Below are 24486 nucleotides of genomic sequence, written 5' to 3' on the forward strand. Positions count from 1 at the left end.
ATGAAGACGCTCCAGGGAGCTCACCTCCGCAAGGTAGGGTCGGAGGGAGGAGGCGCACCTGAGGGAGTGGTGGCGAGGCCCGCCCCCACGGAGGCTCCTGGGGAGGATCGGAGAGGACACCAGGACCGAGTCAAGGCCCGGGGAAGGCCAGCTAAAGTGAATTGCGGAGAGGGGCGGGGGCACGGTCTGCTTTCTCCCTTCCCTCCGCCTCCCATTTAGGGGTCGGGATGGAGCAGAATGAGAGCTCGCTTCACTGGCCAGGCCTTGCGAACAGGTGTCTGCAACCCCGGGAGGGAGGCACGGGGCTGGCTAGGGCCAGACTTCTGCCCCTCCCTAGTCCCTTGCCTATTTCCTCCAGGGGCTGATTGAGCGTGGTATTAGAATAGCCAAGCGCTAGCTCGGAGCAGGACGAATCCTGGGAGCTGGGGGGAAGGAGGGGTGTCGATCTGGTCTCCATCTACGTGTTCAATACTGATGCAGTTCCGCAGCCCTGCAGGGGGACCCTCCTTTTCCATGTAGAGCTCCTGCCCTGCGGGGCCCACCACCTGCTTCCTCTCCGCCCCCTTTATTCGCCTGGCAGCTTTAGCTTCCTCTGCTGGGACCTCAGGGTGCTCATCAACAGGGCTGAAGGGAGCCACAGGCCAGGAGGGGGAAATGGGAGATCTCAGGGAAATGGGGGGTCCAGGCTACAAGGATGAGAGAGCAGCCGAACCTGTGTTTCTGGCCGTGGGCTCAGGTGTCAGCCTCTCCCCGGCTTTGTTCTGTGGAGATGGGACCTCAGACAAGTGTGCATAGGAAAGGGAATATTGGGGAAGTTTTCTGGCTTTTGGTTGAAAAGTCACAATCCTAGCCAAGGAGTTAGAATGTCTGCAGCAGCAGCTACTAACCCTATGACTTTGGGGCAAACCCATTTTCTACTCTGAACCTAGTCTGATCCTTCCTCAGAGTAGGGGCACCAAAACAAACCCCCTCTCTTGGGGATTGTTGTGAACTTGAAGGGGAGGACTGGTGTATGTGAGAGAACCCTTCATAGTGGCTGGTGTTAATAGACTGCCCTCCACCCGGTACAGACAGATTCATTCAAGCTCTCTGCCCTTGGACATCCAGGCGTGGAAGCACTGTGATGAGTGGGTGTTTTTCATTCCCTGATATGAGTGACTACTTGGGGCCATTTGTGGATAAATCCCTTGGGTCCTGGTCCCATTCCTTTTCACTCTTTGCCACTGCTTTGCTCTTCTTCCCCTTAAAAGCCCCTACCCCTCAAAGCCTCGGTTCAAACATTATATTAATAGCTCTGTTCTGTGAAGAACTGACTAGATGCAGGCCGAGAGCTTATTAAACTCATCTAATTATTTATTCTGGGGCTAAGTCTTATTCTCCCTGCTTTATAGACAAGGAAACTGAGGCACAGAGAGGTGTAGCTCATTGCTTTCCTGAAGGTGGGCTAAGCATCCTAGGACCAATAGGGCAGGGGTGGGGCCATCTCTCTTCAGGGTCACCTTCTTTGACTTTCAAGGAGAAGGGACCAGGGAATAAGAACTGACTGGTATCAGTCAGCAAAGGAGCAACATTATCCAGAGATGTGTACTAGACTGGGAGTCAGGGAGTCTGAATCCTAGTCTTCTTCTACCCTCAATGTTCTGTTTGACCTTGGGCTCATTCCTTCCTCTCCCTGAAACTCTGTTTGCACAAAGATGAAGTTGGGCTCTAGATTTCTAGTCTCTCCTGACCTGAAGAAGATTAGAGAGCCTTGGGCTTGGGCAGCCCTGACTTCCCAGGTCCTGCCACTGACGGGGCCCTATATTTTCTAGTCCCTAAAAGAGCAAGCACAGGGTTGATGAGCTCAGGCATTTGTTCTTGTGTGACTGTGGGTGAGGGATCAGGAGGTGAGCCTCACACCCAGGCAGAGTGTGAAGCAACTCATTCAGCTTCCAGTCCTGCCCCATTTATTTGGTCACTTCCCTCTGTCTCCAGACCTCCTGGGATTCACCTGGTTGGGGGGCCCAGTTAAGCTTTTGATTGGCTCAGCTTTGGGAGACCCCATCCCTTGTCCCCAGAGTAGGAGTAGGCTTCCCTCTGATTGGGGGAGGAAGGGGATGAGCTACCAGCATCCTGTTCTTGGAACTCTTGTCACCATGGAAACAGAGAACCAGGACCCGCTCTGTGAGCATGGAAAGGGCAGCTTCTCTGAAGGGATCAGAGGAACCTCATTAACAGGCCCCCCTACCAGCTGGCTCAATAGGGCTGGATGGATATCAGGGTGACAGGTCTGTCTCAACACTCAAAGTCAAAGGCCAGCATCACTTAGCTGCTCTCTCCCCTTCTCCCCAATCTTACCTGAGAGGGTGTGGTTTTAGAGGGCAGTGCTCACATATCTGAAGAGTAAGCCTTACGGAAAAGGAACATTAGATGGGGAAGGAAGCAGGTTTCAGATAGGTTTGAGAGGTGTAGTTACCCTCACCCCAGCTTGTACCGGATCATAGTGAAAGACCCTTGGATCTCAGCTTCTTTAAAAGCATCTTGACATGCTCTCCATTGTCATCATTCATAATCATGTCCCCACCACCACTGCCCTGTGCCTTCAGGCAAGCTTGTCATCATGGTTATCACTATCTCTGACAGTCAACATACTGTTACCCCAGTTCTGTCACCCGAGCCCATTGCCCCAACCCTAGCCACCGCCAGACACCCTGTCCTATAGCACTATGTCGTCCCTACCCTCCTTTCACCACCTTCATCCTGGCTGTGCTCATATGACCAGCAACAACACATCTGCTACCATCTGATTTGGGAATGACACACCTGGTCTGGTGTCAGGAAGAGCATCTGTTGGGGAAAGAACCAGTTTGGTCAATAGGAATTTACTTGAGCCCCTGTGCTAGGTTCTGATCTGGTTCTTAACCACCTCAGGTGAATCCAGAGACTCGAGCCTCCCAGATCACCAGAGCCAGAAAGCTCATTAAAAACTGCAGAGACCCACATTCCCCAAATACTTCCCAGCATGCAAGCTCCTTTAAATCCTTTGCTGAAATAGAATTTGGGAATACAGCCTAGTCTAGTTCCTGTTGGAGGATCACAGTGCAAATTAGTCCATGAAGCTTTCTTAAGGATCTGAAAAGTCCTACAGTAAAGAAACCAGTTTTTTGTTTGTTTTGTCTTCACCCAGCTTTTCCCAAACTTTTTTTTTTGACGCCACAGCCCTTTTCTGCCAAACACTGATGAGAGTCCCAAATGATATGCTTTTGAAAACGCTATCTAGCTAATCCCTAATTAACCAGATGGGGAAACTGAGGTTCAGAAGACACTTTCCTAAAGTCACACAGTGATTTGGCATAGACTTGGGACAGAATCAGGGTCTCTGCCTCCTAGCCCGGTGAAATCATTGTTTTCCTACAAGCATTCCTCAGCAGAAAGTTAGGGTCCTTTCTCCTCTCTGAAAACCGTGGACAGTATTTGATAATCAGCATCCATTGCAGTTCCAATCTTCTCTGATATATGGTATGAATCTCAGCGGCAGCAGGAAAGATGTGACTACTTCTTTCTCCCAACCCATTCCTGGGATCAGTTGTTGGAAACTACTCTCTGAATTTCAGATAGGCATTCTGCTATCTTTGGTCTCCCTTCCTGGCTATAAGCCCAGGTAGCTCATGAACATGCCGATTTGCATTCCTTGAGGCCAGGATTCCAAGTGGCTGAAAGAGGCCCTCCATCTCCCAACCCAAGTCCTCAAATCCTGGAAAGGGACCTGAGAGACAGCTGGCCTCGGTTCCCCTCCATATCTTCTCCAGCACTTGGAAGATTACAACTTTATGAGGCAGACTGGGCTTAAGTAGCTATTCTTACTGTTAAGCCAAAATTCACACAGTCAATCACAGAGCATAAATCTAATTCTGCCCCTCACCCCCAGGCAGTCCACATTCCCTCCTAGCTCTCCTCTTTCTATGCCAAGGGCAAGGGCTCCAGCTTCTTCTCCTTATTCTCTTGTTACCTACTTTTCTTAAACATCCTCCAGCCTGGACACTTGCCCTTAGGACATACTCTAAATTGCCTATCTTTTTAAAAATTATGGCACCTGGAGTGGAGCAGGAACACTGGCACTGGCAGTAAAGGACAAGGACTTTAGCATCAAGAAGAGCTGAATTCAAGATCCCATTCTCTCACTAGCCAACTTTGTAAAAACCTTGGATGTGTCCTGATACTTTTTTTTTTTTTTAGTTTTTATTATGAATTGAGTGATAGTTTACATGGGAGAACATCAGCTTTACATTCTTCCTATCGTATTTAATTTCATTGCAATGATTACAATCCCTTCCTCCATGCATCATCATTCAACAGCATTTGCTCTGGTGTTTTTTTTTGTTTTGTTTTGTTTTTTAGATGTACACTGAAGTACTCAGGAATATATAACCATTCAAACAACCAAAGGGTACACCCCACAAGACTGCCTCTGGCTGCCAGCACACAGCCCCTCTCCCTCCCTGAGTCCAGAGTCCCTAGCTGCTCCATCTCTCCACATCATCATCTCTGCCTCTGCCTCTATCTCTGGCGTCACTGCTTCTCTGGATAGGGTCCCTTACTCTGCTCTTCTCCCTTGATGGTCCCAGAGTCCTCCGCTCCTGGACTGCAAGATCAACCACTTCCCTTCTTTTGTTACAAAATGTCTACCTTTATATTTGCAACACTCACAATCAGTCCTGATAGCAATTATTCTCTACTGAACCACAAGAGTCTTATCCCCATCTCCTTTCATTAGCCCCATCCAGACAGGTTGGAAACCACTCAATGTAGATTCTGCCTTCCCCCACATCCTCTGAAACTAGGCTCCCTCTTGAAAGCTTGTAAGCCAGTCACTTCATGCCTTTGTAGCCTCCCCATTCTGGGTAGCCCATGTCTAAGTTGGCCATCCATGTCAACCCTGTGTACAGAGGGGGTGGGAATGATCCTCGCTATAAAGATTCATTCCCTCTTTTGAGCTACTACATCCATAAATAAGTATAGGTCAAGTTCATCAAATTGCAACAGATTACTCTTTTTTTCTTCTAGCTGAGTTCTGATCATCCAGCCATTGAAGCCAGGTCAAATGGGTATTGTCTGCAGTTATCGGTGTTCTTGTGCATCTCCCCTCAGTTCATATTAGCTGGATGCTTCACTGTCCGCTCTACTGATAGATACCTTCTTGAGATTTGGTTTTTCTCAAAGCTCAAATGGTTGTTTGGGGAATAAAATCAGGTAACGTGAGTGAAATATTTAGTGCAGTAAGCACATGTTGTTATTGTTAGGTGCCATGATGTTGCTTATTGGTCCAGTTGTGAGGATTTTTGGTTTTTTACGTTGAGGTATAATCCATAATGAAGGCTATAGTCTGGTCTTCATTTATAAGTTCTTCAATTCTTCTTCACTTTCAGCAAACAAGGTTGTGTCATCTGTATATCAAAGGTGCTTAATGAGTCTTCTTCTAATCCTATGTTGCATTCTTCTTCATAGAATCCAACTTCTTAGATTATTTGCTCAGTATGGTGAAAGTTTACAACCATGACGCACACTTTCTCTGATTTTAAACCACTTAGTGTCATCTTGTTCTGTTGGAACTACTGCTTCTGATCTATATATGGGTTCCACATGAGCACAATTAAGTATTCTGAAATTGCTATTCTTTGCAGGGTTACCCATAATTTATGATCCACATAGTCAAATGCCTTTGCATTGTCAAGTACACAGTCTTTCTCGTAAACGTCATTCTAGTGTTTTTTGTTTTCAGCCAAGATCCATCTGACAACAACAATGACATTGTTTGTTTCACAGCCTTTTCAGAATCTGACTTGAATTTCTCTGGCAGTTCCCTGTTGATGTAGTGCTATAACCATTTTTTAGTTACCTTCAGCAAAAGTGTACTTGTATGTAGGTACAAGGCTGCTTGTACCTAAGGGCAAAGTTGAGATGGGATGGAGAGGTAGATGAAATGGAAGTAGCAACCACAGATAGAAAGTGGAATAACTGTTGTTACACGGAGGGGATTGTAATCATTGAGATGAAACAGAGTATGTTATTTGTTGAATGTAAAACTGATGGCCTTGTCAGTAAACCTTCATTCTGTTCACTATCAAAAGTTTGAAATAAATAAATAAAGCGGCAGCTGTGATTAACTCCAAGGAGTCCTAGTGGTATAAGGGTTAAGCACTGGATGCTAACCAAAAGATTGGTTGTTGTTGTTGTTGTTGTTAAGTGCCATCAAGTCGGTACTGATTCATAGTGACCTTATGTACAACAAAACGAAACACTGCCCAGTCCTGGGCCAACCTCACAATTGTTTCCACGCTTGAGCCCATTGATACTGCCACTTTTCCAATCCATCTTGCTGGGGGTCTTCCTCTTTATCTCTGACCCTCCACCTTACCAAACATGATATCCTTCTCCAGAGACTGGTAGTTCCCCCCATTAGTCACTTCGAGGGAGAAAGATGTGGCAGTCTGTTGCATAAAGAATACAGCCTTGGAAACACTGGGGGGTAGTTCTTCTCTGTCCTCTGGGGTCTCTATGATTTGACCTCTGTGTTAGCCAAAGTCTGTTCATGTCTTTAATGTCTTTAGTATCTGAGCCATCCTATTAGTCCAGAGAGTGTGTAGTCAGCCCAGATGACAACAACTGATGATCTGAATCCGTAAGTGTGCGAACCTCAGGGTCAGCAGTTCGAAACTACCAGCTGTTCCGTGGGAGAAAGATGAGGCTCTCTGCTCCCGTAAAGATTTTCCGCCTCGGAAACCCTGTACAGGATCGCTGTGAGTTGGAACCGACTCCATGACACATAACAACAACAACAACAACAACAAACCTTAAAAACAAAACCAAAAAAACCCCAAACCTGTTGCTATGAGTCAATTCAAACTCAGCGGTTCTGTGCATTGCAGAGTAGAACTGTGCTAGGTAGAATTTTCAGTGGCTGGTTTTATGGAGATGGGTTTTGATAAAACAAACAACAGAAGGCTTACCTTCTGATGCATCACTGGATGGATTTGAGCTGCCAGCGTTTGGGTCAGGTACCATTAGCTCTGCTTAACTGCATAATCTTGTTTGGGGTTAACAGTTTCAACCTGGTCTCTCCCTTCTTTCTCTCCTTTCTTGTCTCTCACTGGCAGCCGGTGACCCCAGACCTTTTGATGACCCCTAGTGACCAAGGTGATGTGGACCTGGATGTGGACTTTGCTGCTGACCGAGGGAATTGGACGGGCAAGCTGGACTTCCTGCTGTCATGCATTGGCTACTGTGTGGGCTTAGGGAATGTGTGGCGGTTCCCCTATCGAGCCTACACCAACGGGGGAGGTATGGGCCAGAGACCCTGCTTGAGGGTGACAGATGATGGGGGAATGAGGTTTGTCTCCTATGTGACCTTGGCAGAATTCCTTGGGGAGAGGGAACTTACCTGCCTTGTTTCCTGTTATCATCCAAGTTTCCCTCCTTCCTCTCATCCCCAGGACAGATACCCAGCATGATTTCTCCCTAAGGTGAGCACTTCCTGGGGCTGCCTTTGCTCCTGCTACAAGGCTGTGTCTGCCTGTCTATGATGCCTGTGCTTTTAATGGTCCCCCATCCCCTCCTCCCCATCAATCATTTCCTCTCCCTTTAATCTTCAATCTTTCTTCTTCTCCCCCACCCCTTCCACTCAGACTGCAGACACCACATCTCTTCCATCTTACCTGAATTCTCTTTTATCCCAGTATCACCATCCAACTGCAGCTCTAAGTCTCATTAACAAGCTCGGGTTGAGCGCTTGCCACATGCCAGGCTTGGTGTTTTCCAAACTCCGTCTCATTTAACTCTGATGGCAATTCTCCCGAGGACAAGACCTGGCTCTGCCCTCAAGATCACATAGTGACAGATCCAAAATTCTAGCCCAGGACTATCTCTCCAGAGCCAACGTATTCTCAACCAGCACGCAATAGTGTCTCTCACCTCTACCAAACTTATTAAACAACTGCATGCTGGTAAAGTGACAGAAGCCCAAATAAAACTAGATTAAGCAAAGACGAGGGGAACTGCCATGACTGGAATGTGTCTCACTGGAGCCATACTAGAAAGCTCTACTTTCTCCCCATTTCTCCACTCTGTTTCTCTGTGTGCTGATCTCATTTTGTCCTGGAACAACATCCCCACCCTCCTGAGGTGGGGAGGGAGTATAACCACAGTCGTTGTTGTGATGTGCCGTGGAGTCAGTTCCGATTCATAGCGACCCTGCACTGGGTTTCCAAGGCCACAGACACCTCTGGAATTACCTCATCCTCATCCAGGCTGAGGAGTCCTGGTGTAGTGCTGTGGGCTAATGCGCTGGACTGCAAAGCTGTTTGAACCACAAGGTCAGTGGTTCAAGCTCAACAGCTGCTCCTTTGAAACCCTATACAAGGTCCCTGTGGGTCAGAAACGACTCGACAGCACTTAATAACAACAACAACGTCATCCAGGCTGAAGGCGCTCTAGTAGCATAGTCGTTATGAGTCAAACTGCTAACTTCAAGGTCAGCAGTTTGAAACTACCAGCCATTCTGCAAGAGAAAGATGAGGCTTTCTGCTCCCGTAAAGAGTTACAGCCTTGGAAACACTATACAGGGTGGCTATGAGTTGGCACCGACTCCATGACACATAACCACCACCACATCCAGGCTGAGGAACCGCAATGGAAGCCCAGATGTGGTCTCTCTAAATGAATCTATAGAGTCGTAATCTCCCATTGGCCTGGCTTGGGCTCTGTGCACACAGGGAGATGGCTAGTGTGACCACCAACCGTTCCAGAGCCATGTGGAAAGTTTGGTGGGCAATGCACTCTGCAAAGGGAGATGGGTGCTAATATGAGAAGAAAAGGGGGAGAGATGTTGGGCCAAGAAACCACAAATGGTGTAGGGAGGGATGAGGGGCAGGTAGATTGGAGCCAGATTCTGAAGGGTGTTGATTTCTGTACTGAGGAGTTTGCACTTTCTGCAGTTGGGAATCTGCCCATGCATTCACTCATTTATTCACCCTCTCACTCAGCTGGTGTTTCTCCAGGGCTCGGAGCCCCACCCACTTCTGGGCACTGAGGCTGCAAAGGTTAAGTCCCTCTCTGTTCTCAACGATCTTCAAGAGTAAGAGAGACAGACTATGTGCACAGACCCACAATTCACATGAGAGGCGCTCCATCAGGGCCCCAGGTGGTCTCTACTGGTCATGGAAGGAAGAGTGCATGAGCTGAGACACCCACCTCCTTCCTCCACAGGCGCTTTCCTTGTACCTTACTTCCTCATGCTGGCCATCTGCGGCATCCCTCTCTTCTTCCTGGAGCTCTCTCTGGGCCAGTTCTCCAGCCTGGGACCTCTGGCTGTCTGGAAGATCAGCCCCCTCTTCAAAGGTGAGGTCTCAGTAGTCCCAGGGGTGGATTGGACCTGTGGGAGGCTGGGAGGTTGCCCCCAACTCTCCTCAAGCAGAGAGGGACATCAAGCCCAGAAACGGGATGGCTTTTCCCCTCTGTCCTACTCCTAGGTGCCGGTGCGGCCATGCTGCTCATTGTAGGTTTGGTGGCCATCTACTACAACATGATCATCGCCTATGTCCTCTTCTACCTCTTCGCTTCCCTCACCAGCAACCTGCCCTGGGAACACTGTGGCAACTGGTGGAATACGGACTTGTGCCTGGAGCACAGAGGCTCCAAGGGCGGCAACGGGGCCCTGCCCCTCAACCTCTCTAGCACCGTCAGCCCCAGCGAGGAGTACTGGAGGTCAGACCCAGGCCTGGGTGATAGGAACACTTCCCCCCTGCACTGATAAGGGTGGGCCAGAGGAAGGAGTGAGAGAGGTCCCTCTGTGGATTAAAAGAAATAATCCATATAAATTGTATAGTCCATCCTGGTGGTGGTGGGTATATACCGTGGAATCGGTTCTGACTCATAGCAACCCTGTGAGGTTTCTGAGGCTATAAATCTTAACGGGAGTAGAAAGCTTCATCTTTCTCCCGCGGAACGGTTGGTAGCTTCGAACTGCTGACCTTGAGGTAAGCAGCCCGACTCATAACCATTACGCTACCAGAGTTCCTTATTAAATGTGTGGGGAATCCCAATTCCTGAGACACTTATGTTCACAGTTCTGCACTCACTCGTTCATTCTATCAATAAATGTTTATTGAGCACAAACTATATGAGTAGGAAAGGCCCTTAGCATCAGGTCTGAACCATTCGTAGTGAGGACCATCTCAGATTCATCTCCTAGGAGAGATACGATACAGTTCAATAATGGGTTGAGAGGATTAAACAGGTAATTCAGGTAAAACTCATACCACAGAGCATATTACCAGTGCCCTGTGAATGTAGGTGTCGGAATGATGTGACTGACCATCAACCCATCCTGTTGCCCACATGATAGCTGAGAAAACAAGGTCCAGAGGTCTGCTCCATAGCTAGCAGCAGGGATAAAGAGCCTGGGATTCTAGATTCTGGAGAGTCTAGAATGATCCAGAGCAGCTTGGTCCCTGAGCACGGATCATTGGCTGTCCAGAGAACACAGACCAGATACCTGAAGACTTTTACCTGCTAGAGGCTTCTGTTAGGAATTTCCCCTCAATGGGTCTCATATCTTGATATCCAACCTGCCACAGTTTATTCATTTGTCCGTTCAAAATGCATTCAGAGTGTCTCCACCCAGTGAAGACTATGTCTAATCAGAAGGAAGGACTGACTCAAGCCTGCAACTTAAAGCCAAAGAATGTGACATGGTTATTGATAGTTGCCAGGGGGTCTCCTTGGAAACGCCATGGCTGACTGCTTCTGTCAGGGTGCAAGCAGGAAGCAGATGGCACTCTCAAAGGGTCTAATTAAAGAGAGTTTCATGTAGGGCCTTTACAGAGGTTAAGAAGCTCCACGAGGGAAGGAGAGGAACCAGGGACTAGCAACAGGGAGAGCTATTCCTTCCCCTAAACCAAAGATGCAAGGGTAGGAAACCATGTTGCTGGGAGCCTTGGAAGAGGGTCTGCCCCACAGGAGCTGTGCCTACACAAGATGAAGCCACATCCAGAACTTGCATGATGTATGTACACATGTTCATATAAATACCCTGACCCCATCCTCCAGTCTCCTGGTGATGCCTGCCATTGGCCAAAGAGGCAGGGAGTCTGAGTGGTCAGCCTTCTGGGCACAGAGTTGTTTGTAAAAGAATAAAGAGGGATCAGGAGGGATGTCAAATGGTGAATCGCATAGATTCCTTCCATGTATATTTCCCACAGCCGCTACGTCCTCCACATCCAAGGCAGCCAGGGCATCGGGAGTCCTGGTGAGATCCGCTGGAACCTCTGCCTCTGTTTGCTGCTTGCCTGGGTCATCGTATTCCTCTGCATCCTCAAGGGTGTCAAGTCCTCGGGCAAGGTGAAGTCTAGGAGGTCCTGGAGTCTGGGGTGGGGACCTCAGGAAAGAAGTGGGCTATGAACTGAGCCAGAGAGAGTAAGCAGACTTCAGCTCAAAAGAGAAGAAAGGAGAGGGCATCAAGGTTTGGAGGGAGGTGCATTGCCCAAGGAAAGATGTGGTGGTAAGGAAGTATGGTGGAAGAGGCTGGCTGACTGGACTAGAAACTTGTCAAGGGTAAAACCCATATGTTAGTCAAGCTTATATTCTTGGTCCGAAGTGCTTGACACTTTGAAGTGGTCCCACCAGCATTGAGGGCTTAAAGGGTAGGTATGTGAGTTAGGGCTCTTTGAGATGTTAGTGACTGGACCCCAATTGTCACATTAAATTGGGAAGTCCAGAAGCTGTGCTTCAGGTATAGCTGGATCTAGATGTTCAAGGGATACTATTAGGAAATTGACTCATGTGGTCTCTCAGTAATGCTTTCCTCCAGGTTGGCTGCTTCTCGGGCTGTGTTTTTCCATGTGGTTGGAGAAAAGCATTGTTGTTGTTGTTAAGTGCCGTTAAGTCGGTTCTGACCCATAGCGACCCTGTACAGGGTTTCCGAGGGTGTAAATCTTTACGGGAGTAGAAAGCCTCATCTTTCTCCCGAGGAGCAGCTGGTAGTTTCGAACTGCTGATCTTAAGGTTCGCAGCCCGATTCGTAACCACTACGCTACCAGTGCTTTCCTCCAGGTTGGCTGCTTCTCGGGCTGTGTTTTTCCATGTGGTTGGAGAAAAGCATTAGGCTTGCATTTTATCAGCTTAATGAAGAATTCCTTTTCTGGGTAGTTTGTAAATGCCTAAGTTGAGTCTCATTGGATAAACTGGGTCATGTATCCATCTCTGAACCAGTCACTGTAGACAAGAGACTGGAGTGATCTTATTGGCTGGGCCTGGGTCATGTGCTGGGGAGTCACCCCGCCATGTAAGGGAAGTTGGGGTACTGTTATCGAAGAAGACAAGTAAAATGATTCGAGGACAAAGTCACAGATGCCCATGTTGGTACAAAGAAGTGGGAAGGTGATAAAATGATTTCAGAAGACTTGAGTTTACTAACTAATTTATAAACTAGAACTTGTCTTTCTGCAAAGTACTGAGAAGTGGTGTCCAAGAGGAATAGAGCCAGTGAAAGGAAGACTAAAAGGACAGTGTAGAAACCATTGAGAGAGGAGAGGTAATCATGGATGAGACAAGGAGCCAAGCTATTGAGGCTTGACAGCTATGGGGAAAGGAGGAGGAAAGGGCAGGGAGACATCTGGGGGTTTTGACTATGTTTGACATGGAGAGGGAGAGCCCCAAGGAGGCTTCTATAACCATACAAGCAAGTGATGGTGGCCTGGATCAAGCCCACAATGAAGATGGAGAAGAGGGATTGGGGACAGTCTTTGGAAGCTCAGTGACAGGACTTTGCTGATGGTTTGGGTGTGTAGAAGAAAAGAAGGACAGAGGAGGGAGGGACGGAAAAAGAAGCATCAAAAATGCCAAGTGAGTTCATAGCTCAAGCACTAGGAAAAGTGACCAGGATGGGGATTCTAGGAGGAGGAGCAGGGTAGAAGGAAGTCATCCTGCCTTCGCTCCCTATGACTCAGGTGGTGTATTTCACGGCCACATTCCCCTACCTCATCCTGCTCATGCTGCTGGTCCGAGGAGTCACCCTCCCAGGGGCCTGGAAGGGCATCCAGTTCTATCTCACTCCCCAGTTTCATCACCTGCTGACTTCCAAGGTGAGGAGGCCTTCAGAGCTAAGGTCAGGGAGGGAGGGGGAAGAGGACACCTTAGAAAGGAGGAGGGCAGGGTGGACACTGTCCAAGTGGTGAGCACCCAGTGCTAGGCATTTCCTGTTTGTCGTTTTCACTCATTATTCTTAACAATGCCATGATGTAGGCATCATTCTTCCCATTGTACAGATGAAGAAACGGATGAGGTAGTGATAAGCCTAGGGCCACACAGCCAGGGAATGGCAGAGCAGGGATTTCAAACTGTCTGATTCCAAAATCCCAAGGAAAGCAGTAGAAATAATAATAATAATAATCACAACAGACATTTCCAATTTATTGAGCAAGATTTATAACATGTATAATATTATTTACAACATTTAAATATCATACTAATAACATTTAATAACATTATTTATATGACTATACGCCTGACCCTACTCTATTGCTTTGCATACATGTAGTTGACTTAATTCTTACTACCATCCTAAAGAGCTCTGGTAGCGTAGTGGTTACAAGTCAGGCTGCCAACCTCAAGGTCAGCAGTTCGAAACTACCAGCAGTTCCGCTGGAGAAAGATGAGGCATTCTGTTCCCGTAAAGATTTACAGCCTTGGAAACCCTGTACAGGGTCGCTATGGGTCGGAACCGGCTCCACAGTACTTAACAACAGTAACAACAACCTTCCTATAAGGGCCGCTATGAGTCGGCCCACCCAGGGTTGCATGGCAACCCCCTACCTCACCATCCTATGAGAGTTTCTGGGTGTTATAATGGTGACTGCTATAGATGCTAACTGAAAGGTTAAGGTTGGAGTTTTGAGTTCACCCAGAGGTACCTTGGAAGAAAAGTCTGGCAATCTACTTCCTAAAAAATCAGCCCTTGCAAGCCCTGTGGAGCACGATTCTGCTTTAACACACATGGGGTCATCATGAGTCAGAACTGACAGCAGCTGGTATCATCCTATGAAGTAGGTACTAGGACTGTCCCCCCACTATAAATGAGGGACTAGAGGTTCAGAGAGGCAATGTGGATTGCCCAGCTACACAACTAGGAAGTGGTGAAGGTGAGTTCCAAGTCTAGGGCCTTCTGACTCCAGAGAGGAAGTACAGGGAGTTGTGTGGGATTATTGTCACTATAAATCTACAAAAAAACGTGTGTTAAACAATCCTTCAGAACTGGCTCAAGCTTAGAGATCATTCTCCAGACCTTGGATGGGGAAACTGAGGCCCAGAGAGGAAAGGTACTTGCAGTGTTGGAGCAGGAGTTTGCTCCTAACTGTGTGACTTGTGAGCCAGACCCTTCACCTCACCATCTCATGCCCACTGTGTCTCACCCCAACAACTCTCTCTGCTTTCTTTGGCCCCATGGACACCACTGCACATCAATCTTCCTTTTTCCTCCTCCTCCATCCTTCCTTGGCACAGGTGTGGATTGAGGCTGCCCTTCAGATCTTCTACTCCCTGGGTGTGGGCTTCGGCGGTCTCCTCACCTTTGCCTCCTACAACACATTTCACCAGAACATCTACAGGTCAGGGTCTGCAGCCCCCCTGACCCCGGGGTTGAGAGGGGCAGAGGACAGTGGCTGGCAAGAGGGAGGGTCACATGGGTTGAGGGCGGGGCTGGCTGACCCTGACCTGTGCCTGGATTTCTGCTGGCAGAGACACCTTCATCGTCACATTGGGCAACGCCATCACCAGCATTCTGGCAGGCTTCGCCATCTTCTCTGTGCTGGGCTACATGTCTCAGGAGCTGGGTGTGCCTGTGGACCAAGTAGCCAAAGCAGGTGGGCAGGCTGCCAGGCCCTGGTGGAACGAGGGTGTGTGTTGAGGCATAGCTAGGGCTGGGCAAGTGAGCATATGTGTGCCCCAGCAAGGTTGTGTGTGATGAGTCTGCCATGGTTGCTTGTGTGTGTGTGCACATGCAAAGAAACAATGTGTCTTAGCTGGTCTTTGAGTGTCCACATGCAAAGAGATAGATGTGCAATTAAGTGTGCATTAAATAAGTGCATGAGGGGGTAAACCAGTTTGTGTATGAGGTCATCTTAAGTTTTCTGCCCTTACTGTCCCATTGAGTCAAATCCCTGTCAAGATGCTCATGAGCAAATTAGTGGAGTGTGCAGGTGATCTTGGGAATCAGTGGCTGTGCTGATGGATGTATATAAGTGTACACAGCAGTGACATTGTGTGTGCAAATGATTGTGTGCGTAGTGTATTCAAGTGAAGTTCTAGATTTGGGTCTTATGTTTATTCATGTGCTCATTATTAATTCATTTGTTCTACCTAGCTGTGTTTAGGGAGCACTCACAATCTGCAGGTCCATGCCCTAGGAGTTAGGAAGTGTGTGCTGAGTGTATGTCTCTGGGTTGGTTAAAGGAGTGTGACTATATGTGGGGGTGCTGCCATGTGGCCCAGGCTGCTGACCCCTGGTGCCCGTGGCCCCAGGCCCTGGCCTGGCCTTTGTTGTCTACCCACAGGCCATGACCATGCTGCCTCTGTCACCCTTCTGGTCCTTCCTCTTCTTCTTCATGCTTCTGACTCTTGGCTTGGACAGCCAGGTGAGCCCTGTCCATGCCAGTGGGCATCCCGTGGTGGGTATGAGTGTGTTTGTGTGCGTGCATGTTTGTGCACATGCTGGTGTGAATGCATGTGAGTGTGTCTGTGTATGGTGGTCACTGACCCCCAATCTGCCTTCCTCCTCAGTTTGCCTTTCTCGAGACCATAGTGACTGCTGTGACGGACGAGTTTCCTTACTACCTTCGGCCCAAGAAGGCTGTGTTCTCCGGGCTTATCTGTGTGGCCATGTACCTGATGGGGCTGGTCCTTACCACAGATGTGAGTGTCACTGCAGGGGAGTGGCCAGCCAGGATGAGACTGGGCTGATGTCTGTAGGCATCTCTGGCCAGGCTCAGCAAACCCTGAGTCACCTACATCTTTGTTTTGGGGACAAACCTACCCCACCCCAGGTGCTGTCTCCTAAGGGTGAGCAGCTTGGCCTTATGATTAGAAGTCCTGCCTTTGGGTAGAAACTTTGCTCCTGCACTTGCTGAGTGACTCCAGGACAAGTGGCTTAATGTTTCTGAGTCTGTTCTTCCCCATCAATAAAATGGGATTCCATGTACAGGTTGCTGTGAAAACAGATGGGACTCAGCTGCTATAGCAGCAGTATGTTGCTCTCTGCTGGAAAAGGCAGCTGGTGAGGGACCCCAGAACTGTGTCCTGTCTTCTAGGGGGGTATGTACTGGCTAGTCCTTCTGGATGACTACAGCGCCAGCTTTGGACTGATGGTGGTGGTGATTACCACATGTCTCGCTGTCACCCGAGTGTATGGTGAGAAGGGTTCCCCACTGTGGAGGTCTCCCCTAGAGTCCCTCTGCTACTGGGTCCATGGCCCCTGGGAGCCAGTGGGGTGGAGGAGGGACTGCTGTTGCTTGTGGGCTTTGGAGCCATTCCTCCTCCCCTCCCTCTGCAGGTATCCAGAGGTTCTGCCGAGACATCCACATGATGCTGGGCTTTAAGCCCGGAATCTACTTCAGGGCCTGCTGGCTGTTCCTGTCCCCAGCCACGCTCCTGGTAACTGGGGTGGCAGGGGAGGTTGCTGGCTGGGGCCCCAGAGCTGAGAGTAAGGGTCTCCTCTAGGCATTCGGTCTGGGAGGGCTGGAATAAAGCTTCTATCAGGGCTGAGGACTGGGTGGACACCAGGATCCTGGGTCTATTCCATTCACCCTTGTTCTCTAGCTTTTGTAGCTGTGCTGGGTCTAGCCTAGATGTTGACAAAATGGGTGGGGTTTCTCAGGCCTCAGGGTCTTGGCTTTAGAGCAACTCAGGGACAGGACATCACAGACATCTGGGTTATTCAGAGTTGGGCTGTCTCAGGTCTTGTGAAGGGTCTAGGCATGGACCACCTCAGGTTCTGGTGTAGCTTAGACTTGGCCTAATCACACACTGGGCGACTCTGAGTGGGTTTTCCCAGGTCTTGGAATGGCCACAGGCTGGGCTCTTTCAGACCTGTCCTACTATAAGGGGGGCCCACTGTAATGCTGGGAGCCACCCTAATTCCACCCCCTTGCAGGCCCTGCTGGTCTACAGCATCATCAAGTACCAGCCCTCAGAGTATGGCAGCTACCGCTTCCCGGCATGGGCAGAGCTGTTGGGCATCCTGATGGGCCTGCTGTCCTGCCTCATGATCCCAGCTGGCATGTTGGTGGCTGTGCTCAGAGAGGAGGGTTCACTCTGGGAGGTGAGTCTGCCCCAACCCTCTCCACCCCAACTTCCCCAATCAGTAACCCAGCGCTGGGTCTACCCAATAGAATAGAAAATACCTGCACCAACACCTTATCTGGGCTTTGGGGTACAGTTGGTTTAACCTGAGCCATTTTTTCTAACCAGTAGCCCTTGCTTGAGTTGAGGCAGGCTCAGGGGCTGAAGTTCTGCCCTATGGCCCCTCACACCACATGGGGTCTCTGAGGGAGGGAATATTTCAAAGAACACTGGTGATGGCCCATCTTCTTCACAGAGCTTGGGAAAGCTCCAAGGACAAAGGACTTGCTCAAGGTCCCACTGTGAACTGGGCAGGGATCAGGATTCTAACTTAGGTCTCTAACCCAGAGTTCCATTTGGGACTCAACATTGAGAGACCCATTGAGAGTGGATTGTGTCTCTCCTTGTTCCTAGAAGCCCTGGTGTGACCCATGGGTGGCTTGGTAATAATGGTGTTAGCTCTGTCCATGGCCAAGACTTTGTAGAGAGACCCAGAAGGTCTTCGGTATGGGGTTCTGCAGTTCTCAGAAGAGTGGAGTAGTGAGCTTCCTGAAGGCAGAGTGAGGGATGCCTATGGTAAAGTGCCGCCTTCTGCTTCTGTGGCCTTGGGTGTGGAGCCCTCTGGTGGCAAGAGGCTGTCATCGTGGGCAGTCTAGGAGTAAGCTGACTGGAGCCTGGAGAGAGCCCAAGAACCCCTAGAACTGGAGTTATCTAGTATAGGCGGAAGAGAGCCTGTTGTTGTTTTTAATGCCATCAAGTTGATTCCGACTCATAGTGACCTTGTATAGGGTTTCCAAGGAGCAGCTGGTGGGTTTGAACCACCTATCTTGTGGTTTAGCAGTCCAGTGCTTGTCCTACAATGCCATGATTCAGGAATGTTGTGAATGGTTGTTAAATCTTTGATAGTATGAATTTGACCACATAGAAATAGTTACACCATGATATCAACAAATGCAAATCAGACCCCAATCTAACATACCATCCCTCATACAACTCCACTGCCCCTTCAACTGTCCAGATCTTCACTTTTATGTCCCCACTGAGAGCTCTTCCCTGGCCCTGGCAGACCTGCCCTGAGTGCAGCCATTGCCCTGCTTCCATATGCTGTGTGAGTTGGTGCAAATGCTTCTCTGAGCCTCAGGAGCCCCCACCTGTGTTACTAAAGGTGGGTTTGTCTTCTGCTTTAAGAGTCGGGTGTCTGTAAAGCGAAGGAAGAAAGGGTGTACTGGGGGTGGGTACTCAGTTGCTCAGGGAGGAAGGCCCCAGCTCTTGGGAGGTTAATAGCCCCCAAGTCTTGCTGTGGGCCATGTTGATGGGGGTGATACAGAATACCTTTCCCAGCTCCGGAGGCTGCCTTCTGAGCTCAGGGCTACCAGCACTGACTCACTAGGAGCTGAATGTAGGTCCTACCATCTGTGTCAATGTGACCCTAAGCAAATTAAGGTAGCTCTTTGAACCTCAGTTTGTCCATCTTTAAAATGGGAAAAGTTGCTGTGAGAAGAAAGTGAGCTAGTTCATCAACGTACTCAGTATTGTGGAAGATAGAAAAGCAGAGTATTCAAAAGTCCAGAATGGAGTCAGATTGGCTAGGTTCAAGTCCTAGTGCTACCACGTCCCTCCTGTGTGACTTTGGCCAACTTAACTCACCTCTCTGAGTTTTACTTTCAGAGGGGTGGGTGTGGTGAGTGAAAGTAATAATAATACCTCTATCCTAGGGATATGGAGTCCCTGGGTAATGCAGACAGTCAACATGCTTGACTACTAACTGAAACATTAGAGGTTCAAGCCCACCCAGAGGCTCCTTGGAAGAAAGACCAGGCAATCTACTTCTGAAAAATTAGTCACTGAAAACCTTATGGAGCACAGCTGTACTCTGACATACGTGGGGTCACTAAGAGTTAGAATGAACTTGGTGGCAACTAGTAACATTTGGATAATGTAGAGATTAAATAAGGCAATCTTTAGCTCAGCAGTGGGACAAGGAGAAGGCTCAATGTGACACCAAGAGTCCTTACCAGGGGTGATTTGACCCCCAGGGGACATTTGACATTTTCTGGAGATATTTTTGGTTGTTATGGAGAGAGTAGATGAACTGTGCTCCTGACTTCTAGTGGGTGGAGGTCAGGAATGCTGCTAACCATCCTTTAATGCACACAGCAGCCCCCACCACAAAGAATTATTGGACCTGAAATATAAGGCATGCACAGATTGAGAAGCCATGGTCTAGGCAGTAGTGTACATACAGTTCAGCTGGAAACAAATCCAAGTACTTGCTTTCAAGAAGTTTGTATATCAATCAATGATTAAATACAGGACTCCATACATCACTTACTAGTATGTTCTTGTTGTTGTTATGTGCCTTGGAGTCGGTTCCGACTCATAGCGACCCTGCACAGGGTTTCCGAGGCTGTAAATCTTTACGGGAGCAGAGAGCCTCATCTTTCTCCCAAGTGGCTGGTAGTTTCAAACTGCTGACCTTAAGGTTTGCAGCCCGATTCGTAATCACTACGCTACCAGAGCTCCTTTATTACTATATACACATGTATATATGTATATATGTATATGTACATACTAATAAAGGAGCTCTGGTAGCGTAGTGGTTACGGGTCAGGCTGCTAACCTCAAGGTCAGCAGTTCAAAACTACCAGGCATTGCGTGGGAGAAAGATGAGGCTCTCTGCTGCTGTAAAGATTACAGCCTCAGAAACCCCGTGCAGGGTCGCTATGAGTCAGAATGGATTCCACAGCACACAGCCATCACTATATATATATATATATATATATACAAAGTCACTTTGAACCGCAAGGTTGGCAGTTCAAGCTCGCCAGCCACTTCTGGGAAACCCTATAGAGGGTTGCTGTGAGTCTGGAACTCTGGTAGCATAGTGGTTACGAATCAGGCTGTGAACCTCAAGGTCAGCAGTTCAAAACTACCAGCTGTTCCGTGGGAGAAAGATGAGGCTTTCCGCTCCCGTAAAGATTTACAGCCTCGGAAATCCTGTACAGGTTCGCTATGAGTCGGAATCAACTCCACGGCACATAACAACAACAACAACAATGGGTCTGAAACCAACTTGACGGCACATAATAACAACAACATGGTATTTCAGCCAAGGTGGCCAAGGAATGCCTCTCTGGGGAGATGAGAAAACCTGACTCAATGGACAGAGTGATCCATGTAGCTATCTAGGGGGAGAGCATTCCAGACACTAGGGCCAACCCATGCAAAGACCCTGAGTCAGGAGGAGCTATTGTCTGGGAACAGCAAGCCGACCATGTGACTAAGCAGAGTGAGTAGAGGGAGAGAATGGGGGCTTAGGTGAGGGGACCATGTAGGCCACGTGAGTACTTGGAATTTTATTCCAAGCGAAATGAGATGACCCTGTGGGTTTGGAGCAGTGTAGTAACATTCTGTCCACTTTAGTGAATAACATCATGCTTCGATACAGGCTGTGCTCGACCCTGGCTGCGGGCACCAACCCCATGCTCTCCTTTGAAACCTGTACCCAGTCAGGCTCCACTTAGTGTTAGTTGTCTTCCTTTCTTTACGTGTCTGAGGACTCTTCTCTCTGGGAATGTGGTTTGAGGTTTGAGAAAGAGGAAATCCTAGAATGTCCAGGGTTAGTCATCATCTTAGTCATCTTCCTCCTTCCATGGAAACTGGGGCTTGGAGAGGGGACAATCAGACATCAGACTCAGAACAAAACAGACTGTCAGGGCTAGAAGGGACCTGGTAGGCCAGCTGACAATTCCCATCTCAGTTCCCCTAAACCCTCAAACTTAAGACTCACCATTTAGGACCAGGGACCCAGAGTAAGCCCTTTGATTGACCAGAGGGGCCTGTCATAAAGTCATAACAAAACTCACCATTTATTGGCTTCTGTGCATTGGGCTGCTAATCACAAGGTCAGCTGTTGGAATTCGCCAGCCTCTCTGTGGAAGAAAGATGAGTCAGTCTCCTCCCATAAAGATTTACAGCCTCAGAAACCCTTGGGAGCAGTTCTACTCTGTCTTCTAAGGTGGCTGAGTCAGAACTGACTTGGTGGCAGTGGATTTGGGCTTTTGGTTTTCCCCTGTTCCAGAGGTTAGTGATGGCTCAGCAGAAGAATTCTCATGGTCAGAACATCCTTGTGCTTCCTGCCTGTCAGTGGAGGCTGTGTGTTGCTATGATGCTGAACAGGTGTCAGCAGAGATTCCAGAAAAAGATGGACTAGGAAAAAAGGCCAACGGTCAACTTCCAGTGATCTGCCAATGAAAACCTATAGATGAGAACTGTCCAATCCCTTGTGCATGAGAGGTCATGAGTCAGCTAGCAACTACCCAGACAGATGCTAAGTGCATCATCCCATTATCCCCACAACAGCCCGGTGGTCTTGCTTTTAGTTGCTGTCAAGTTGATCCAGACACACAGTGACTGCAGGTGTGCAGAGTAGAACTCCATTCCATAGGGTTTTCAAGGTTGTGACATTTTGAAAGCAGATTGCCAGCCCTTACTTCCAAGGTGCCTCTGGATGGATTTGAACTGCCAAACTTTCAGCTAGTAGTCAAGCACTTAGCAATTTGTATCACTCAGGTTCTTTTTATTGTTGTTGAGACTTTTAACTGTGAATTGAGTAAGGGTTTACAGAGTAGATCATCAATTTTATAGCTCAGTGATTGCAATCCCCTCCTTGGAACAACAGCTATCCCACGTCCTCCCTGAGGTTCTTAATTCCATTCCATCCTCATTCCCAACCCTTCTGAACTTTGGCCTTAAGTAAGTGTTGATCATGAACAGTTGACCCTTTTGCTCATGAACAATTGACCATCCCATGGTGAGCATACCTTACTAGTGTTTTTGTTCCCCCAGTATACCTACCTACTGATTGCCTGAAAACTGGGCCACGAGGGTGAGTTCGAGTCCAAGACTTGAAGTATGGCCGAGGACCATAGTGTTGGGTTCCTCGGTCTCTTTCTGATCAGTAAGCTTGGTATTTTTGTTTTTTGTATAATTTTGAGTTTTGTTTCACGTTGTCTCTCACTCTATCTGGGACTTTTTAATGTGATCCCTTTCAGAGCAGTTGGTAGTGGTTGCCTGGCACTAGCTAGTTTCTCTGGTCTCAGAGCTTTGGAGACTGATGTTCCCATGTTCCATTAGTCGGTTGGAATAGTTGATTGCGAGTATCTTCAATTGTCATCCCTCTTCTTTCTTCCACTCATGGAAAGACCAATAGTTGCCCCTGAGATGACTACTCATGAGCTATTAAGAATCCCAGTAGGCTATAGAACTTTGTCTTTGTGGACTATGTTATGCTATCCCGAGACTGTGGGCTGAGATGCCAGGCCCAGCAACTCATTGCCTCAAGGTATTTGGTAATGTCTAAGACGTCCTGGTATGGTGTCGGGGTTAATAGCTGGACTGCAAGGTTGGTTTGAACCTAAAGGTCAGTGGTGCAAGCTCACCAGTCACTCCTTGGGAACCCTATATAGGGTCACTATGAGTCAGATATGACTTGAAGCCACTTAACAACAACACAACAAAAAGTTTTCATCATTTTGTCCCTTGTATGCTTCACTACATGCAGCAAAGATAAATACTATTGAAAAAATATCCTCTGGGAAACCCTTATTTTATCTGTCACCTGGGATTCTTATAAAGCCCTGTGAGGTCATCATTATTCCCAGGTTAGAGACGAGGAAGCTGAGCACTGAGAACTTACATGTCCTACCCAAGGGCCATCTGACTTGTAAGTGGCAGAATAGGGCTCACAAGGAGGCCAAGTTGGAATCACTCTAGGAAAGTAACTCCTGGGATAGCTTCAGTGACTCTATCAGGTGGTAAGGTCTCGGCAGGGTGCCTGGCCACAGGAAATGCTCCCAAATGTCCTCTTCCACCACTGTCATTCTCTGCTGCAGCGGCTCCAGCAGGCCAGCCGGCCAGCCATGGACTGGGGCCCATCGCTGGAGGAGAACAGGACGGGCATGTACGTAGCCACACTGGCCGGGAGCCAGTCCCCCAAGCCTTTGATGGTGCACATGCGGAAATATGGCGGCATCACCAGCTTCGAGAACACAGCCATCGAGGTGGACCGGGAGATCGCAGAGGAGGAAGAGTCCATGATGTGAGGCGGCAGACAGGCCCCCACCCGGCTTGACAGACCCACGCTGGGGCTTTGAGGGACAGCTGTGCCCTCTGGTGTTCTGAGCAGCAGAGTCTGTGAGAGGTTACCCTGTCCCCCAAGTGCAAGTTCTTTCTGTGGTCTTACCTCTTCTGAAACCTCTGTCACTCTTACACACACACACACACACACACACACACACACACACACCCCATTCAAAGCTGAGGATGATTCAGCCCAACCCTCACTCCACAGATGGAAAAACTGAGGCTGGAGAGAGGGACTTGCCCACCGTCACATGCAGAGAGGACTTGAGTCCAGGCCTTTTGCCCAGTCAGCTTCCTTTCCCATGTGCAGCCAGTACCACCCATCTCTGTGTAGGGCAGAGCCCCCTCTTTTCACACATCAACATAACCAGAGCTGGGGCAGGGGGATTCAGGGCTCCAGGGCAGTGGGAAGAAAGCTCCCCGGAGTTCTTGGGTACTGGCCCTGCTGAAGGGGGAGAGGTAGGTTTGGAGAGAAGAGAAGGACAGGCTGGGGAGGGTGATAGACCAACAGAAATATGGAGAAGGGAAGCAGTCTCAATACTGGCCTGGGGGAGAGGGCAGAGCAGCTGCAGAAGGAAACTTCTCATCAGTGAAGAATGGATGGGGAGTGGGGACCCCAGGCGGGGCAGGTGGGCAGGGTATTTGCATGATCTGGTTGTGTTTTACATAGAATATTGTTTGGGTCTCTCAGTGCTAGGTGAATTCTTTGGGCAGGGGGAGGCGGGAAGGCCTGTGGGGAACAGGTAAGAAGTGCTAGTGGCCTAAATTAGGGGCATAGGGTGGGGTGGGGTGTGAGGCCCCACCTGCTCTCACGGGACCACAGTCCTGGGTTGGAGGCAGGGAGCCCGGGACCATGTTTGGGAAGGAGGACAAGTGGGCATAAGATGCAGGTCCCTCTCCTCTGGGTTGGCTTGTTCAGGAACCTAGATGCCTCCTCCAATCCCAGGAACTGCTGGGAAACTGGTCATGCCTGGAAAG

The 24486-nt window shown here is 48.9% G+C and overlaps 1 protein-coding gene across 1 annotated transcript; it reads left to right on the forward strand.

Annotated features, from left to right (window-relative positions):
* Positions 1-23482, forward strand: SLC6A7 (solute carrier family 6 (neurotransmitter transporter), member 7). Its single transcript, XM_006863878.1, has 14 exons — positions 1-33; positions 7134-7317; positions 9241-9372; positions 9504-9738; positions 11235-11373; positions 12981-13115; positions 14533-14636; positions 14767-14891; positions 15550-15662; positions 15808-15939; positions 16335-16434; positions 16577-16677; positions 17177-17344; positions 23259-23482. The coding sequence occupies exons 1-14, from the start codon at positions 1-3 to the stop codon at positions 23466-23468; spliced, it is 1911 nt and encodes a 636-aa protein (XP_006863940.1). The 3' UTR covers positions 23469-23482.
* The last annotated feature ends 1004 nt before the right edge of the window (positions 23483-24486 follow it).

Source organism: Chrysochloris asiatica, unplaced genomic scaffold, assembly GCF_000296735.1.
Source record: "Chrysochloris asiatica unplaced genomic scaffold, ChrAsi1.0 scaffold00057, whole genome shotgun sequence".
Taxonomy (NCBI): Eukaryota; Metazoa; Chordata; class Mammalia; order Afrosoricida; family Chrysochloridae; genus Chrysochloris; species Chrysochloris asiatica.